Source organism: Solanum pennellii, chromosome 5, assembly GCF_001406875.1.
Source record: "Solanum pennellii chromosome 5, SPENNV200".
In the NCBI taxonomy this organism is placed as follows: domain Eukaryota; kingdom Viridiplantae; phylum Streptophyta; class Magnoliopsida; order Solanales; family Solanaceae; genus Solanum; species Solanum pennellii.
The window spans coordinates 44421468-44440104 of record NC_028641.1 but is presented as its reverse complement, the minus strand read 5'-3'; the positions used below and the strand labels follow the sequence as shown (position 1 = coordinate 44440104).

General features: G+C 34.4%; 2 protein-coding genes across 2 annotated transcripts; one reads left to right on the top strand and one right to left on the bottom strand.

Moving 5' to 3' along the window:
• Window positions 1-13906: 13906 nt before the first annotated feature.
• LOC107020594 lies at window positions 13907-14450 on the top strand. Its single transcript, XM_015221026.2, has one exon. It carries the CDS (start codon window positions 14000-14002, stop codon window positions 14357-14359), a length of 360 nt encoding a protein of 119 aa, XP_015076512.1. The 5' UTR covers window positions 13907-13999; the 3' UTR covers window positions 14360-14450.
• Window positions 14451-14693: 243 nt separating this feature from the next.
• LOC107020593 (replication protein A 70 kDa DNA-binding subunit A) lies at window positions 14694-18191 on the bottom strand. The gene is made up of 2 exons (XM_015221025.2): window positions 17754-18191; window positions 14694-16785 (listed from the first exon to the last, which is right to left on the bottom strand). Exons 1-2 carry the CDS (start codon window positions 18011-18013, stop codon window positions 15135-15137), a joined length of 1911 nt encoding a protein of 636 aa, XP_015076511.1. The 5' UTR covers window positions 18014-18191; the 3' UTR covers window positions 14694-15134.
• Between the last annotated feature and the right edge of the window lie 446 nt (window positions 18192-18637).

The following is an 18637-nucleotide window of genomic DNA, read 5'->3' as shown; positions in this document are numbered from 1 at the left end:
AAGTTCAGAGAGTCGATTTCAGTACCCAAATTTCAGAAGTCTAAGTCTTTTAGAACGAGACACCCTCGACGGCCCGTCGTGTCCATGACGGTCCGTCGTGGTTTCCGTCGACTCACACAGTTTTTCCAGAAATAAAATCTGCTGCTCAAAACGACTAAACAGGTCGTTACAGATATAGATAAAAGCATGAATTAGTACAACCACATGTACAAAGTATGGCATAATGCATGAAAATCAAGAAAATGGACATATATTAGAAATATGCATTTTTTTAATTTAAAATCATATTATAATCATAAGAATAATATTTCAAATATTAGAAACACATAAGATATTATTTAAACCAAATGTCATATTTGTAGAGTCATTTTATAGTGAACCCATTTCACTGTTACAGTGAAGTCCCTTCACTGCACAATGAAGTGTCTTACCCTTTATTAAGACACTTTCTAGAATGTAGTCCTAAGACCCCCTTAAGCAGCACAAAGAGATACCACCCATATAACCTCCCGAAGCAAACCAAAATGACCCTCAAGAACACTTATAATAAGTCACATACACACTTACAAGACATCAAAGCATCAACACATGGATAATATGAATGACCCTCAAGAACACTTATAATAAGTCACATACACACTTACAATACATCAAACCATCAACACATAGATAATATGAGATTCTCATCCCAAAGGCTATCAAAAGACCTACTTAAGTAAATAAAGAAGATAACATCCATGATTGATCTCTTCAAGATTACCTAAGTAATCCTTAAGACTACCTAAGGCTTATATCATGTCCACCTAACCAACCAATTTTCCTAACTAGAGTAATTCTTAAGACTCATCTAGGTAAGATACAAAGTGACAATTCCTATGCCCCCTTCACACCTTAACTAGACAACCCTTAACTACTCTAGATAAGTACTTATTCAATTAACATACTTTATTAAATTAAGTCAATATATTCATTAGTTCATTTAGGAGCCATTATACACATAAAGGAAATTCAAGTAATGGTCTTGGACAAAACCTAGGAACTCCAACTAACACCTTCAAAGCCTATTATGCAATTTCTAGATAGCGTCTCATATCACCACCTAAACTTCATAGAAGTTCTCTAATGCTAATAGGTATTCCATATGATGAGAATATGCAATAACCGACATAGACCATGATAGAAAGACATGGAATCCGAAGTTCTATCCTACACCAATGAGGTTTTTCTACTTGCCAATAGTAGAACATAGACACATCCCATGTAGTCACATGGTTAAGGAATATGAAGGGCATGATTTGTATTCTAGTCTCATTCTTTGACTAAAACTACTTCCCTTACCATACTCACTCGGTGCTATCCTTCTTTCTCATAGAGTAATTTGCACTTAAGGTTCATATAAGGGAGTTCCATATCAAGTTCATAACCCAATTACATTTACCCTACCAAAGAGGTTTTCTAGAGTTACCTTACAATGGAGAAAAGAAGCTCATGATGACTTTCCTAAGGTTTAATATGGTGATGTTCCATCCAATACACCTTAAGTCAATCATTCCTTTAATTTTAAGGATACCATTACATCTTTCTACTTCAACATTCATAACCTTACCACTAGGTTCAAGGTTTTCACATAGAAGACCCTCTTAGTTTCATTTAAGGTCACGTGTCATTCATACATTCAAGACTAAGAGACTTTAGCATGCTAAGTCAAGAAATAAGATATTCACATTCATACAATCATCAAGCAAGGGACACAAGTAAACCAAGACAAGACACCACATACTTACATTTAACACACATTACATGTCATTCTAGAAGCACATAGAAGTAACTATTATCATCTTTAAGTCATCATATACACTATAATAACATCATCAATATGACAAACATAGACTCATATAGTCAAGTAGGAATTAAACCCTAAGACTATACACATAAGGCCACATTCATAGTCTAACATGATCACCTACATAACATCAATCGAACAAATATACATTCACATTGCTTAACATGTAGATATATATTATCATACTTTGGATAATCAACTATTGAATTAGTCACATTACTTCAAGTAGTTTTCCGACAAGACAATGATCATCACATTACTAAAATAACGCCGACAAGGCCACATAAATTGCAAGTAAAGCACATAACATCGCCACCATAAGTGGACCATACCAATAAAAACATAATTCAAGTCTATTAACATCAACATAAAGTAAATAGGGCAGATTACCACGACAACATCCTCAACAACTCAATCCAATGCCAAACCACCACATTCGATATCAAAAGGCCCTTACCCATGGCCATAACCAACAATTCAACATAATTATATCTATATTCATGGAACTAGGTCAAATTGCTACATATTCATCAATACAATACAATACAACCTAGATATCAATTTACTACAATTATTACATCTTTGGACAGCCCATAGAAATTTACACTATGATTCATCAACATTAGGTCAAATATAAAGTAACCCATAATTTAGTCAAAAACTAGGTTTCATCCAATTCATGGGTTCATAGGTAATATAGGTTAAAATCATCAAATCAATAACCATTTAATCCACAATAAACATTGAAAGACAATTGATGCAAGAATCCATGGTAGAATCATGAAAATGGACAATTCAACTTGGAAACTTTAGAAAAACTTCTTGAGAGTTGGGCTTCTTGATGAAGATAATTTCAAGGATTAAAATCCATTACTCAATGATGATAATTCTTCTCTTTGATGAAGAATATCCACTTAGTTCAACAATTCAAGCTCATCCTTTACTTTGGACTTCAATGGAGTCTTAAGGAATTTCTAAGGGATTTTGGGATTTTGATTTGGAAGAATGAAATCTTCTAAGTGTTAAACACTTATATACATATTTAAAATACCCAAAAGACCCCTAAGTAACCGCCAATAATTTTATTTGGAAGTGGGGTGAAATTACAAGTCCACCCCACAACTTATAGTGAACCTGTACGCAGGAAAGTGCCCATCAACGGTTGGGCAGTCGACGGACCGTTTGTCCATAAACAGACCGTCATGTCCTTCCGTTGATTGGTTAACAGACTCAACAATTGTCTCTAATCTCCCAGTATAATTCCCAAATGACGATACCCAACTAATGGGGCGTCCAGTGACCTACTGAGCGTCGACTGCCTCCATGGTTGGGCTGTCTTGGCAGCCTTGACACCAAGTTTGGGTCCTTCCTCAAGGACCCTTGGATGGTCCTTGGGGATGTTTTGCACGGATGTTTCCAACCCAAACATGACCGTATATTATTTTAGCACCTCTCATATGAATTTCATCCAAAACAAACACATAAAACTCGAAGAAACATGCTTAGACACACAAGGTCATTTCAAGGCACATCTTTCAAACGTCATAGATGTTTGACCTCCAAATTCCATGAAACTTGACACACTGCCTATATATGCTATAATAACTGATTTAAAGACCTTAAAACCTCATTAATCACACATAAACATATAGAACCACACATGAGGCACATAAGTTACTTAGTCGTCAAACGTCTTAGTCGTTCCTTGACGTTTGACTTCCAATGCACCTAAACTCTTAGACACTACCAACATGTTAGGATCTAGTTCACCTAAGTCATTTTCGGGGTCTTATAATCTCCCCCACTTGGACAACATTCGTCCTCGAATGACATTTGCCACTCTACAAAAACTTCCAAGAACAGAGATTCAACTAGCAGCTCATGACCATACCATATAACACATAATCAATAATAAAACATCAATTTCACATAGTTAAGAATGTTCACAACACAAAAAGAAACTAGAAAACATTCTATAACTCATCATGCTAGAAAGCTCACATGCTTTATTATAAATAATGAAAACTCATTTTGTATTCAACATTATATTAATATACAGTAGTTCTAACAACATTACAACAATTTTAGACCAATGAATCAATTAATCAAATTTTCAAAAAATTTAACAGTGAATAGACAGTGCATTATAGTGATTTTAGAAAAGTTTTCAAAAATGTAACTTTTAGGCATTTCATGATTGGAACATACTAGTATGAAAGGTAACATCATATAAACACGTCTTACAATATAATCATGGCTTCATAAAATAAACAATGCAAGAAGTTAATAAAATTCAATTTCAATAAAACTCTTAAACACCATGCACATGCCACATACTTCAATATTATTCTATCCCATCTCCTAACCATACTCCCCCACTTAGAAGGAACTCATATCTCTAAAAGAAACACAAGGACTTACCCTCATCATCATCACCATTACTCGGCTTCTCTCCTCTAGTCTAGAGTGCATAGAAACACCTCTTTGTTGGAGCATCATCCTTTGGAGCACTAGGAGCAACTTGCTTACCCTCTCTTTCTCTAGAAGCAATATTAGGACAATCTCTCACCTTGTGTCCTTCCTTACCACAACCATATCAACTCCCGGTACCCAATAGACACTCACCATAATATTTCTTGAGACAAGTGACACATGTAGGTTCAACACTTTGAGAACCACCTCCTTTTTCCAATTTCACCTTAACACTTCTAGGTTCTTCTTGACCTTGGGCCCTCTTCTTAAACCTAGGTTGCCCTTGATCACTAGCACCACTCCTTTTAAAACTTCTAGTCATCCTCCTAAGTTTAGACTCTTCAATTAATTGTGCCTACACCATGAGTCTAGCTAGGGTCATATCATCATGTTGCATCGCCATACGACATTCCCCTTTACTAGATCAGCCACACCCATCACAAAACGACTTATTTCATCCCTTGGATTAGACACAAGGGAAGGAGCACATCTAGATAGCATAAAGAACTTCAAAGTGTATTCCTCAACACTTATATTGCCTTGCTTGAGATTGATAAACTCCTCCACATTAACTTCCCTCCTCTCACGGGAAAAGTATATACCAAGAAAAGCTTCCTTTAATTCTTCGCACTCAATAGGACCCGATTCCTCCGACCTATTGTCTTTCCATTGAGTGTACATATTAGAGAAATATCCCTCATTTGATATGAATCCAACTCCGCCTTCTCCCTAGATGTAACCCCCATAGCACTCAACACCTTATACACTCCATCTAGGAACTCTTGGGTATCCTCTCCCACCTTAGAGCCAAGAAAGATAGGAGGACTCATCCTCACAAAGTCTCTCAACCTAGAGGTCATAGTGCTCTCAACAAAATTTTCCTTAGGCACCATACTCAAATTCACTGAAGTAGTCACAGCTCGGGATAAAGCAAGCAAAACCTCTCTAATATCCCTATTACTCAACTCCGGGACATCATCACCTCCACCCACGATAGGGACTTGGTCGACTTGATCACCTTGAGGAACTTGCAAAACTTTCTCAACTTGAGGAGGAATCTCCTCTTGCACCTCATTCTCCTTAACTCTCCTAGCCGGTGTCATCCTCGTATTCATCCTCCTAGAAACACAAGGAAAACCATAATAAAAGAGTACTCATAACTTTTACTCTATGACACGTCATAAGAGTAGAAATTAAGTAAAACGCTATCGTCCGATAGCCTCTCGCCGATAGATGTGTCGAGACTCACACCGATGGTCAAGACTCAACTAGACCTGACTTGATGAGACTTTTTGATTCCTAATACTACTTTCATAACCTATGCTCTGATACCAAGTTTTTCACATCCCGAAACCACACCCTAGAAGTTAGTGGCAATCTCGTATTGGAACCGGCTTACTTGACCTCTCAAAGATCTTGTACAAGCCTTTACATATCATTCATCGCATAAGCATAATGAAAAGTAGTGCGGCATTAAAACTTTTAACAAAACAGTTCATAGTCTTTAAAAATCTCTTTCATATAATATTATAGGAAGTATTAAGTCTCGATATCATCAAACTTAAGATACGAGAATACTTGGGACACGACCCATACTTCAAAATATAAATATACTTAGTCTTATACAATACTTCAAATAGAAAACATAAAAGACATGCCCTTAAATCAAATTAGGACATACTTCAACTTCTCTTGAAAGATGCTACAGTCCAAGTCTTCACTTCCCAAATTCTCCTCACCTACCAACAACTATAGATATATATAAAAGCATGGATTAGTACAACGACATGTAATAAGTATGGCATAATGCATGAAAATCATGAAAACGGACATTTATTCGAAAGATGCATTTTTTCATATAAAAATTATATTATAATCATATGAATAATATTTAAAAACTGAGAAACACATAAGATAACATTTAAACCAAATATCATATTTTTAGAGTCATTTTACAGTGAACCCATTTCACTGTTACAGTGAAGTCCCTTCACTGTACAATGAAGTGTCTCACCTTTTATTTAGACACTTTATAGCATGTAGTTTCCTCTCTAAAAGTTATCCTAAGACCCACTTAAGCAACACAAAGAGAGACCGCCCATAAAACCTCCCCAAGCATACCTAAATGACCCTCAAGAACACTTATAATAAGTCATATATACACTTACAAGACATCAAAGCATCAACACATAGATAATATGACATTCTCCTTCCAAAGTCTATCTAAAGACCGACTTAAGTAAATTAAGAAGATAACGTCCATGATTGAGATCTTCAAGATTACTTAATTAACCTTTAAGACAACCTAAGGCTTAGATCATGTCCACCTAACCAACCAATTTCCCTAACTAGAGTCATTCTTAAAACTCATCTAGGTAAGATACGAAGTGACCGTTCCTATACCCCCTTAACACCTTACTTGGCAACCCTTAACTACTCTAGATAAGTACTTATTAAATTAACATACTTTATTAACTAAAGTAATTATATTCATTATTTCTCTTAGGAGACATTCAACACATAAAGGAAATTCAAGTAATGGTCTTGGACAAGACCTTGGAATTCTAACTAACACCTTCAAAGCCTGTTGTGCAATGTCTAAATAGTGTCTCAAACAACCACCTAAATTTCATAGAACTTCTCTAATGCTAATAGGTATTCCATATGATGATAATAGACAATAAACGACATAGACCATGATAGAAAGACATTGAATCCAAAGTTCTATCCTACTCTGATGAGGTTGTTCTACTTGTCAATGGTAGAACTTAGACACGTCCAATGTAGGCACATGGCTAAGGAATATGAAGGGCATGCTTTGTATTCTAGTCTCGTTCTTTGCCTAAAACCACTTCTCTTACCATACTCACTCGGGGCTAGACATCTTTCTCGTAGAGTAATTCACACTTAAGGTTCATATAAAGGGGTTTCATATCAAGTTCATAACCCAAATACATTTACCCTATTAAAGAGGTCTTCTAGTGTTACCTTACAACGGAGACAAGAAGCTCATGATGACTTTCCTAAGGTTTGATATGGTGTTGTTCAAGCCAATTAACCTTAAGTCCATCATTCCTTTACTTTGAAGGATACCATTAAGGCTTTCTGCTTCAACATTCATAACCTTACCACTAGGTTCAAGGTTTTCACATAAAAGACCCTCTTAACTTCATTTAAGGTCACATGTCATTCATACATTCAAGACTAAGAAAATTTAGAATCCTAAGTCAAGACATCAGATATTCACATTCATACATTCATCAAGAAAGGGACACAAGTCAACCTACACAAGACACCACTACTTCACCTTAAGACACATTACATGTCATTCTAGAAGCACATAGAAGTAACTATTATCATCTTTAAGTCATCCAATACACTATCAAAACATCATCAATATGACCAACATAGAGTCATATAGTCAAGTAGGAACAACATACATCAACCCTAAGACTATACACACAAGGCCACATTTATAGTCTAACATGATCACCTACATAACATAAACAGAACACATATACTTTCACATTGCTTAACATGTATATAGATATCATCATACTTCACATAATAAACTACAAAATTAGTCACATTACTTCAAGTAGTTTGCCGACAAGTCCATGATCATCACATTACTTAAAATAACGCCGACAAGGCCACATCAATTGCAAGTAAAGCACATAACAACACCACCATAAGTGGACCATACAAATCACAACATAATAGAAGTCTAATTAATATCAAAATAAAGTAAATAGGGAATATTACGACTAAAACATCCTCAACAACTCAATCCAATGCCAAATCACCACATTCTATATCACAAGGCCCTTACCCATGGCCATAACCAACAATTCAACATAATTATATCTATATTCATGAAACTAGGTCAAATTACTACATATTCATCAATCCAATAAAACCTAGATATCAATTTACTACAATTATTACATCATTAGACAGCCCATAGAAATATACACCATAATTCATCAACATTACGTCAATATCATGTAACCCATAACTTAGTCAAAAACTAGGTTTCATCCAATTTAGGTTAAAATCATAAATACAATAAAAAATTTAATCCATAATAAACGTTTAAAACCCCATGGTAGAATCATGAAAGTGGACAATTCAACTTGGAAACTTTAGAAAAACTTCTTGAGAGTTGGGCTCCTTGATGAAGAGAGTTTCAAGGATCAAAATCCATGCCTCAATGATGGTAATTCTTCACTTTGATGAAGAATCTCCACTCAATTCACAAATCCAAGATCTTCCTTGACTTTGGACTTCCATATAGTCTTAAGGAATTTCTAAGGGGTTTTGGGGTTTTGATTTGGAAGAATGAAATCTTCTAAGTGTTAGACACGTATATACACATTTAAAATACCCAAAATACCCCTAAGTAACCTCCAATACTCATATTTGGAAGTGGGGTGAAACTACAAGTCCACCCCTCAACTTATAGTGAACTTGCACGCAGGACAGTGCGCATAGACGGTTGGGCAGTCGACAGACTGTTTGTCCACACACGGACCGTCCTGTCCTTCCGTTGATTGGTTCAGAGACTCAACATTGGTCTCTCCTCTCCCTGGATAAGTCCCAAACAATGAGACCCAACCAACGGGTCGTCGATTGACCCTCTGGGCGTCGACTACCTCCGTGGTTATGGGCTGTCTTGGGCAGCCTTGACACCAACTTTGGGTCCTTCCTCAAGGACCCTTGGATGGTCCTTGGGGATGTTTTGTCTGGACGTTTCCAACCCAAACATGACTATATATGAGTTTATCACCTCTCACATGAATTTCATCCAAAACGAACATGTAAAACTCGACGAAACATGCCTAGTCACACAAGGTCATTTCAAGGCACATTTTTCGAATTTCATGGACGTTCTTGGACGTTTGACCTCCAAACTCCACGAAAATTTACACACTGCCTATACATGCTATAATAAATCATTTAAGTACCTTAAAACCTCATTAATCACATATAAACACATAGAACCACACATGAGGCACATAGGTGACTTAGTCGTCGAACGTCTTAGTCGTCCCTTGACGTTTGACTTTCAATGCACCTAAACTCTTAGACACTGCCTCAATACCATATACTAGAACTATTTATGACCTTAGACCATCAATACCAACATGTTAGTCTCTAATTCACTTAAGTCATTTTCGGGGTCTTATAATTCTCATAAAATTTATTCTACATAGATGACAGAACCTATGTAAAGAATAAAATAAGAAGTTTAATTAATTTTTATTATAAATATTTAAAAATGCAAATTATATAACAGGAAATAATAATATAATATCAAAATAAGTCAGGTGCAAAATTTATAATGAAAAATTATGTAATGAAATAATTGATATCAAAGAATAGAATTTCAAAATTCATAATGTACTTGTAAATTATGATCATGAATTGAAATACGTAAATAATAGATAATTATGAAAGAGAAAACAATTCAAAAAATCTTGAAATGTTTCAACCCTACCCATAGGAATCGTCAAAAAAGGGTGAGCCTAGTCCTGTCGGGCCCAAGTCTCACGGGCCAATAAATATGACGGGCTAGGGCTGGCTGATCCTTTATTTGGCAGGGCCTAAAAGTGTTCAACCCAACCCTATAAGAGTCACGAGTTAGGGCGGGTTAGCCATTTTTTTTCTTTTTAAACTTAAAATTCTATAACATCGAAAAAACTGAAAAGATTTTCATATCAAATATTGCAAACACTGGTGTTTTACAATAACACAAGAAAAAAATCTAGTGTAATTAACATATATCTAGGATACTAGATACGTAAAATACATATATCTAATGTGATGCATCATAGATACGCGAGCGAGATAAGAGAGTGATGAATGAGATGGGAGAGAGGTGAGAACGTGATATTTATTTATGTATCCTAGATACATTCGAATTCACTTGAATAGAGTGTATCTAGAACAAATTACACATAATTTTGAGTCAATGTATCTTGATATACATGTATCTGGACACCCAAAATTTAATAAAATTCATAATATTATAATACAATGTGCATCTAAGTAATTAACTCGATTTCTGTAAGTTATCCTTAAATAAATACGCATGGGCCAAGCCCGATAAAGCCTCAACAACCAAGAGCTTATATTGTTCAGACTATAAGACCTAGTTTTATGGGAAAAATTGTTGAAATAAAAAACAATTGATTCAAATGAAATTTTATAACCATAGTTTATTTTATTTGTAATTCACAGCGAACATCCCCTTTTATGGTCATCTAATGCAGTACATAATTTGTCATATTCGGTATACGATTTATCCATTCGGTATACAAATATATAAAATTTATAAAATGCATTTGTGTTTGTATAAAGCGAGAGAAAAGTGTACATACAAATACAATTATGTATATTTTTGTCTTGAGAAAAGTGTACATACAAATACAATTATGTATATTTTTGTCTTGAGAAAAGTGTATATACAAATACAAATACAAATACAAATATTTTCGTCTTATCAACTTATAATAATACAAATACAAATCTTGTTATACAAATTAAAATGCATAAATAAATTTATACAAAACACGGAATATAATTTGTATAAAATTGGATATATCTTGCAAATTATAAAAATCAAAAGCTCCATAACAAACATAAACTTTTTTATGAAGCATTTATGCAAACTGTAGTTATAACATACATATATGATTTTTATATTTTGTTATGTGTAAAATTTGCTCAGTTTTAAATGGGTTTGAAAATATCTATCACAATCATACTCCAATAAGGAGATAAGTTAGGCGGCCATGTAAAGTACGCCTAGTTTGGTGGCTCAACCGACAAGTAAGAAAGATCAAAATTAAATATTAGCAAGATTCACGACACATTTATGCTAGAAGATCTCCAACAAGAAATGTACATAAAAATTCCACTGGGATTCCAAGTACATTCTAATATCGTTTGTAGACAACAAAAATCACTATGGATTGCAGCAAACCTCAAGATATTATTTGTAAAGATAGTAGATTTCCTTAAAAGAGTAAGTTCCACGCAGTCCCAATTTGACTACTCATTATTTACATATTTAATTCATAGAATTTATATATGAAATTATGAAGGAAATTTAAAGTGATAAATAAAATTTGAAGTGCGGTTTAATATACCTATGAAAAGAAAATAGTCATATATTTTGATAATTATGAGTTTGGACAAAGGCTCAAATATATAATCAAACTTTAAGATAAAAATTATTTAGGTCATTCGTTAAAAGTTTGATTCATCTATGTTATTGTTTTTAATGAAAAAAATTCATTCATTACTTTTTTTGGCATATTACATAAATTGGATCCTTAACTTGGCTTCAAATTATAACTTTGATAGTGTACAAAGAGACACTTTAACTATCCGAAATTTAAACAAAAAACACGCGAATATTTCAAGCAAAACGCGTGTTACACACATGCTCTGACGTGGAAAAGTAAACCACTCTTAGTTGCTGCCAACTAACTAAAATAAATACACCTAGATTTTAAAAATTATAAAAACAAATTATAATATAGAATTAGATGAAAGTAAAAACAAATTCATTTTAGGAAAAAAAAATTAGTACCTCTTCTCTTCTCTCTCTTAAAGATTCCTAGTATGAAATTCATGCCCCTTATATTCAAATCAAAGAAAAAATTGTTCAAAATATTTGCTGAAATTTCATTTAAAGGTTATATATTCTTCTTCCTCAATTTAGTCAAGGTACCAAGATGAAACAGTTTACAAACAAGAATTTGCATATTGTTGGTCAAATGTTCAAACCAATATGAGAATCTCTAGAGGAAACAAATGTATTTATTGCAAAATTATTTCAGAGCAGCCATAAATATGGAAAGACATGAGAATCAATGAACTTCTCCTTCTTTTCTTTAGTTTGAAGTATATTTATGCTTTAAGTTGTCAAATACTTGATGGAAAAAACAGGGTGTTTTGTGTTTTTTGATTGTCATAGTGAAGAGAACTGCAATTATGAATTTTGCAGGTTTAAAAATGAACTTACAGTGCTAAAAATTATTAAGTGAAATAATGCCCTTAAAGTGTTTGATAAATTGTCTGATAAAATTTTTCAGAGATTTTTGTAAAGTTTGAGTAGCAGTCTGATAACTAATCAAAATGCCTTCAAACCTAAATTGCATTCAACTTGTATAATTGTATACTCACCTCATCTTGCCAAAAAAACAAAAACTTCATTATAATTTTTTTTCATAATAACAAAAAAGTAATTAAATGTCACTTGCATTTTGCAATGAACAACAAATAATGCAAAAAAGAGAGGGAAATTATTGAAAAATTAGAAAGAGAGTTTAATTGTCATTTCAATGTTTTTTTACAGTTGGGCCCCTCGATTTTTACATCTGACGCGCCTAATTTGGGTGTATTTTACGCATTTTGCCAAGTAGGATCCGAGTATTTTTTTGTTTAAGTTTTGGATAATTAAAGTGTCTATTTTGTGCACTAACAAAGTAAAGGTCAAAGTTATAATTTGAAGTCAAGTTAAGGGTCCAATTTATATATTATGCCCAAAACACCCCAAACAAGGTTTAACATTTTTCAATTGAAGTTTTTGGATCAAAAGAACTCTTTTTGCTTCTTCTTCTTTAAGAATATCAAAAACACATGACAAACATAAACAACTCCCAAATTATCAACATATTCAATTCTTCACAAAATCACCTCAAATTTCAACATTAGTCTACCTCCAAGCTACATACTGAAACTCAATATCCTTTGAGGGCAAATTCAACCTAACTCAACCAGACTACTTGAAATTTCTTCAAAGTTTCAAAACTTCAACATTCTTAATGGTAGAATTTTTTCCACAATTCCAAATCATTTGAAATTTTGAGCATGGATTGAAAAAAACACTAGAGAGCAAAGATCTAATGTTAAAAACAACTACAAAAACACAAATCAAAGCAAATTTTTGAAATTTTGAGATCGATTTTTATTTTTTTGAGTTTTTTTAAATACAAATGAGTTGTTTTAAACTCTACAAATGATAATTTTGATTTGTTTTGAAAAATGAACTTAATGATGTAGCCGAAATTTAAAATGATTTCATGAAGAATTGAATATGTTGAAAATTTGAGAGTTGTTTACGTTTTTCGTGTATCTTTAAAGTTCTTAAGAAGAACAAGCAAAATGAGTACACTTCATCAAAAAACTTCAATTAAAAAGTTCTAAATTCTTGTTTGGATGTAAAAAGTGATTTTGCAAAACCCGAATTGAAAAAAGAAGGCATGGGTGAGTCTTTTTTTTAACCACAATGAATAGATAAGCAAAACTTTAAACCAATGACATAAATGAACCTTTTCTAAAAGTTGAATGACATATTTAAATCTTTTCTCTTTTATAATATAATAATGTATATCCAAAGAATTTGTTGATGCTAATAATCGCAGCTAGGGTTTTCCCTTCGGTAAAAACTATTTAAAAGTTGCAATCAGAATATAAGATAACCTTATCCATGAGAGCCAAGTAGAATGAGCCACATAAGCAGATTAGGTGGTAGCAATTGATCCAATTTCCACCTCTCATACAAAAGCCTTTCTGGATCATCTCAATTTTTCTTGCTCTCAAAACTACTCACCAATTAACAATAGAGAAGCACACTTTCATTCAACACAGACCTAACAAGACAGGCAAATTATGGCTTCTACTTGTGCAGTTTCGATGGCAATGCCACTGACTTACACAAGTCACAAGAGACAACCAAGAGTTGAGGCTTTCTTGCAGCCATTGCCAGTAAGGCCCTCAAAGACTACTTCAGAATCAAAACCAGCAAAGTTTCAAGTGAAGGCTTCGCTTAAGGAGAAAGCTTTGACAGGATTGACAGCAGCTGCACTCACTGCTTCCATGGTCATGCCTGATGTAGCCGAAGCAGCAGAGAGTGTTTCACCATCCCTAAAGAACTTTTTGCTCAGCATTTCTGCAGGTGGAGTTGTGCTTGCTGCAATTCTTGGCGCTATAATTGGTGTTTCCAATTTTGATCCTGTCAAGCGAACTTAACAAGCATTATTCTCAACTATCTTCTTGTATCTATCTCATGTTTTCAGTCAAGATCAATAAAATGTTTGCATAACGATCAATTCTTAGCTCACATTTCTTTGTTTTAGCTTATTTCTTCGCATCACCTATCTAAGGGAACATGTAACTAGCAGTCGAGCCATAGCAATAGCTGAGACTCATAAACCTGTGGATGACTTGTATACTCTTGAAGAAGCAAGCTGTGTCCATAATAGCAGAAAAAATCCAGCAAATGCAAACATGAACATGCCTGATAATGTCTCCCAACAGGCTTAAAGATGAGCTTCTCCAAACTCGGAATCCAAATTCTATATTATAAAATAAGAACAATCGAAAAACAATTCCATTTCATATATCTAAAATAAGAACAGCTGAGATTATTCCATCTGAGTTGAGAATTCACTTACAACTCACACAAAGGCAAAAGTGAGCTGTTGGACGTGGAGAATGAATTTTGGGGATGGAGGGTATGGTGAGAGATTCACTAAATCAATAAAAAGACTGTACTTGTAGATGAAACTAATGTATAGTACTGCAAATTCAACTCACCAGAAGCGCTGACACCGTCTTCCCTCCAAATGAAATGGATACTAAAGCTACATTAGACCAGTAAGTGGGATTTCTAACCAAGAATGCAAGTAATATACCTTTCTATGGCGCAATGAAAAGAATAATGACCTGACTAAAACAATGACTTTCTACCTAAATCTCTCTGAAAAGAGGGACAATGGATTGCCTAAAGATGGTAATAAGAATCTTATGGCTTCCTTTGTTCAAAAAAGACAGAATTTTTAGAAATTAAATCAATGAGATATCTGCTTTCTGCAGAATGGTTCACTTTCTCTGCCTTGACAACTGTAATTTTCACCCTCTGCTCGTCACCATAAAATTCCTCTTTGATTTTTAGCCGGAACAGAAATTGTGTGAAGAGACAGTTTCTAATAATTTCAGAAAATCTGGTATCATCAGCCTCTTCATATTTCATCATGTACAGCTCCTTTGCAGGACAGCCTAAAATCTCTTCACCAGATTCCTGGAAAGTTGTCACCCATGTCAACCCAGTATGATCTTGAATTTGAGCTTGAAGAAGGTATCTGTAATCACATTCCTCAAACTCTTGATTACACCTATCACATTGCCATCTGGAGTTCTCTGACCTGGTTACTTTCTTATTACATTGTCTATCTCCAATCATCAAAGGGCAAGCAGTATAACAGAAAGTGTCAGTTTTGATAAATGTTATGGTTGCCTTAACTGTAACCCAGTCTGGTTTATCTGACCTACCAAGCCCTTCATCCTTTATCTGAAAGACAGTCTTGCGTATCTCATTTTTTGATCCTACAGGCATGTTGTCCCTAGATATAGATTGAGAAGCAATGTCTTTCCCCCCCTGATCAAACCACTCTCTTAGAGTCTGAGCCTCTGCGGAATCTGGATTTATGAACAGGTGTGTGGACGAAATGGTTCCAATTGATTTCCCAGTGAAGTCGCTAACTTTTGCAGCTTTAACAGCTAAAACAGGGGAGACCCCAGCTTCTGCCAGTTCTTGCAGGTTTTGACCTTCCCTGTTACAGAAATCTCCCCATAAGGTCAGCTCAACACTTCGCCCAGATAGATCCTTTAGATTCAAGATTCTTCTTTGAGTTTCCGTTCCATTCTTTCTTAGGATAGGAACAGAAGGATTGACTGCTGTCACAATTCCAATCACATCTATGATTGAATTGTTTTCTGCACTTTCAATTTCACAAATAGGTCTAAATGAGAACTGCTGTCTTGGTATAGAGGCATCTTCATCTGGACACAGATCTACAGTTGAAGTTGTCTCCAAAAATATTTCCCATTCATTCTTCAGATGGTTGAAGTTCTTCTGAGCAGGTTTTAAGCTACCTTTTGATATCATGTATACTTTTCCAGCTTCAATTTTGTCATAAAAGCGATCAACAACAGCATTAAAACAAGTCACACGTATTTCACCCCCATCAGAGTCAAGAAGATCAAAGGAGAAGACCTTGCCATCTCCTCTAGAATTATTATAGCGGCGTAAATCCCCCTTTGCAGTCACTCTAGCCTTAATAGCCCACCGACCCTGATAGGGATTCAATGCTGCAATTGGAATAATGCGGGCGGGTGCTTCATTCTTCATGATTGCCCCATGGCTTTTGTAATTTGGAGGAGGTTGATATGCAGGTTGAATTGCAGGTGGATAGTTCTGCATGCTATTATTTGAATTTTGGGCACTCAAATTTTTTATGTTAGCAAAGCTTGCTAGGGCAGATCTTTGAGCACTCAAGTTACCATTGTTAGATATAGTTTTCTGAACTCCTAAATCAGATTCTACAATCACTTTGGGGTTCCCAATTATTTCACATTCAGGTATAATAGTTTCCATGTTAAGGACAACAATGATTCTGCAAGGAAAATAACATAAAAACTCAGCCCAAGTTCCAATCAAAAGTATAATCCAGATTTCTAGGGAAAAATAAGATATAACTCTGTTATAAAACAAATCAGACACTTGCTTAATCCCCTAATACAGCATCTTATGCACAGAAATTTCATACTCTTCTAATCTATGGGAAACTATTTTCAGCACCCAACTCAAGATGACACCAAGGCAAAGATGACAACTTTGGCAGTGCAGCAACTTCCACAAGAAAAACTGCTTCATGTGTCCATCACAATCCCTAGTCTATGTAGAAATCATTTAGAAATTACGACCAACCAATAATGAAACAAATATTTACAAGGAACTTGTGTTTTGTTATGTTGCACTTCATACTCGAATTATATGGAGTAACTCTGGACCATTGCACCAATTACAAAAATAAATTCCTACCATGGATCAATTGTAGCTAAAACTTAAACAAAAAAATCAAAGCCAGATCTATCCTTATGTTCGGAATGACTTGTAAAGGGATGATAACACAAATGCACATAGAAGAAAAAATTAGAGAACACAATGAAGTTGTATATGTGTACTGTATTTTGCATGAAAGTACTCAATGACTAAGGCATAATTCTCTATGATGACATCAACATTCAAGTTAAAGGTCAAAACGACAAAACCCAAGCCAAATCTATTCGAAATGACTAGTGTATCAATGTGAAACACAAATGTGCCCAACCTAATGAATGTCTATATAAGTGCTTTTTTTACCATCCTAATCATTAAGGAGTAATTCTCTACCGGGGCCTCATCATTCTAATAAAATTTTCAAACAACAAAAACAAAGCCAAATTTATCAATTTTACATTGGTAGACCTTGTAAAATAAGAAAACATAATATAAAGCAAATATTGCATGTTTTTATATGGAATCAAAAGTAGAAGCAGATGTATTCATAATTGAAGGTTGAAGAAAATAATAAATTCATACTTGCGATTTTGAACAGTGCTACAGATGTATTCAATCAACTGAACGACAGAGGTTTTACGAACACGGCCAGTTTTGACTCGGTCATTGAGCTGAGTAGCTAGCATAGCCTGCTGAGTGGACTCAGAATCGGAGAGTGTGAGTCGGTACCGTTCCTGTGTGGTGCCGATTAACTTGATGTCCAATACCTGAACCACTGGCTTTGAGTTCACGTCACCGGCGTTGATCGCCGAGATCGCGTTAGCCGTCAAGTTCACCGGCATTCCAGCAAGTTGGAAGATTGAAGCGACAACAGATCTGGTATGGAATTAGTTTGCTTTTGAGAGAATTTGATGAAACTTCTCGTGAACACTTTGAATTTGGGAATTTATACAAGAGGGCAGCGACATACGGATAGCTGATGGGGAATAAAATGGCGGGTTTACAAAACCGACCTACACTACATAACTAGATGCAATCCGGTTTGTATTAGCTTATTTTTATTTTAATTTTTTTTTTCAAAAAAAAAAAAGTTTAAATAGTTTAAATCATTTTATATACGAAGTATCAGATATATAAACTGAAAATGAAGAAGAAAATACTAATACAGATAATGATGAAATAAATGAAGAATAATGTCAGAAAGTGAAATAAAAATAATAACTGAAGAAAATTATGAAAATGAAGAAATATCACATCAAAAAATCATATTTGATAACACAATTTTTGAACAGATAAAAGGAAAAGAATTAGATTTAAGCGTTGAAAAGATACTTGAAACATCCTTATTAAAAAATATTTTTAAAAGGCGAAAAGAAGAATATTATGTAGTTAGTCAGAAAGAACATGCCATAGATTGTAAATATACAAGTGGAAAAGCATATATACCTATAATAAACAAAAGAATA

Excerpts from the sequence above, each read along its gene's own strand:
- LOC107020593 (XM_015221025.2), bottom strand. The coding sequence starts at position 18,013 with ATGCCGGTGAACTTGACGGCTAACGCGATCTCGGCGATCAACGCCGGT. Across the intron at positions 16,786-17,753 it reads AGCACTGTTCAAAATCGCAA|AATCATTGTTGTCCTTAACA; the intron begins GTATGAATTTAT and ends TTTTCCTTGCAG.
- LOC107020594 (XM_015221026.2), top strand. The coding sequence starts at position 14,000 with ATGGCTTCTACTTGTGCAGTTTCGATGGCAATGCCACTGACTTACACA.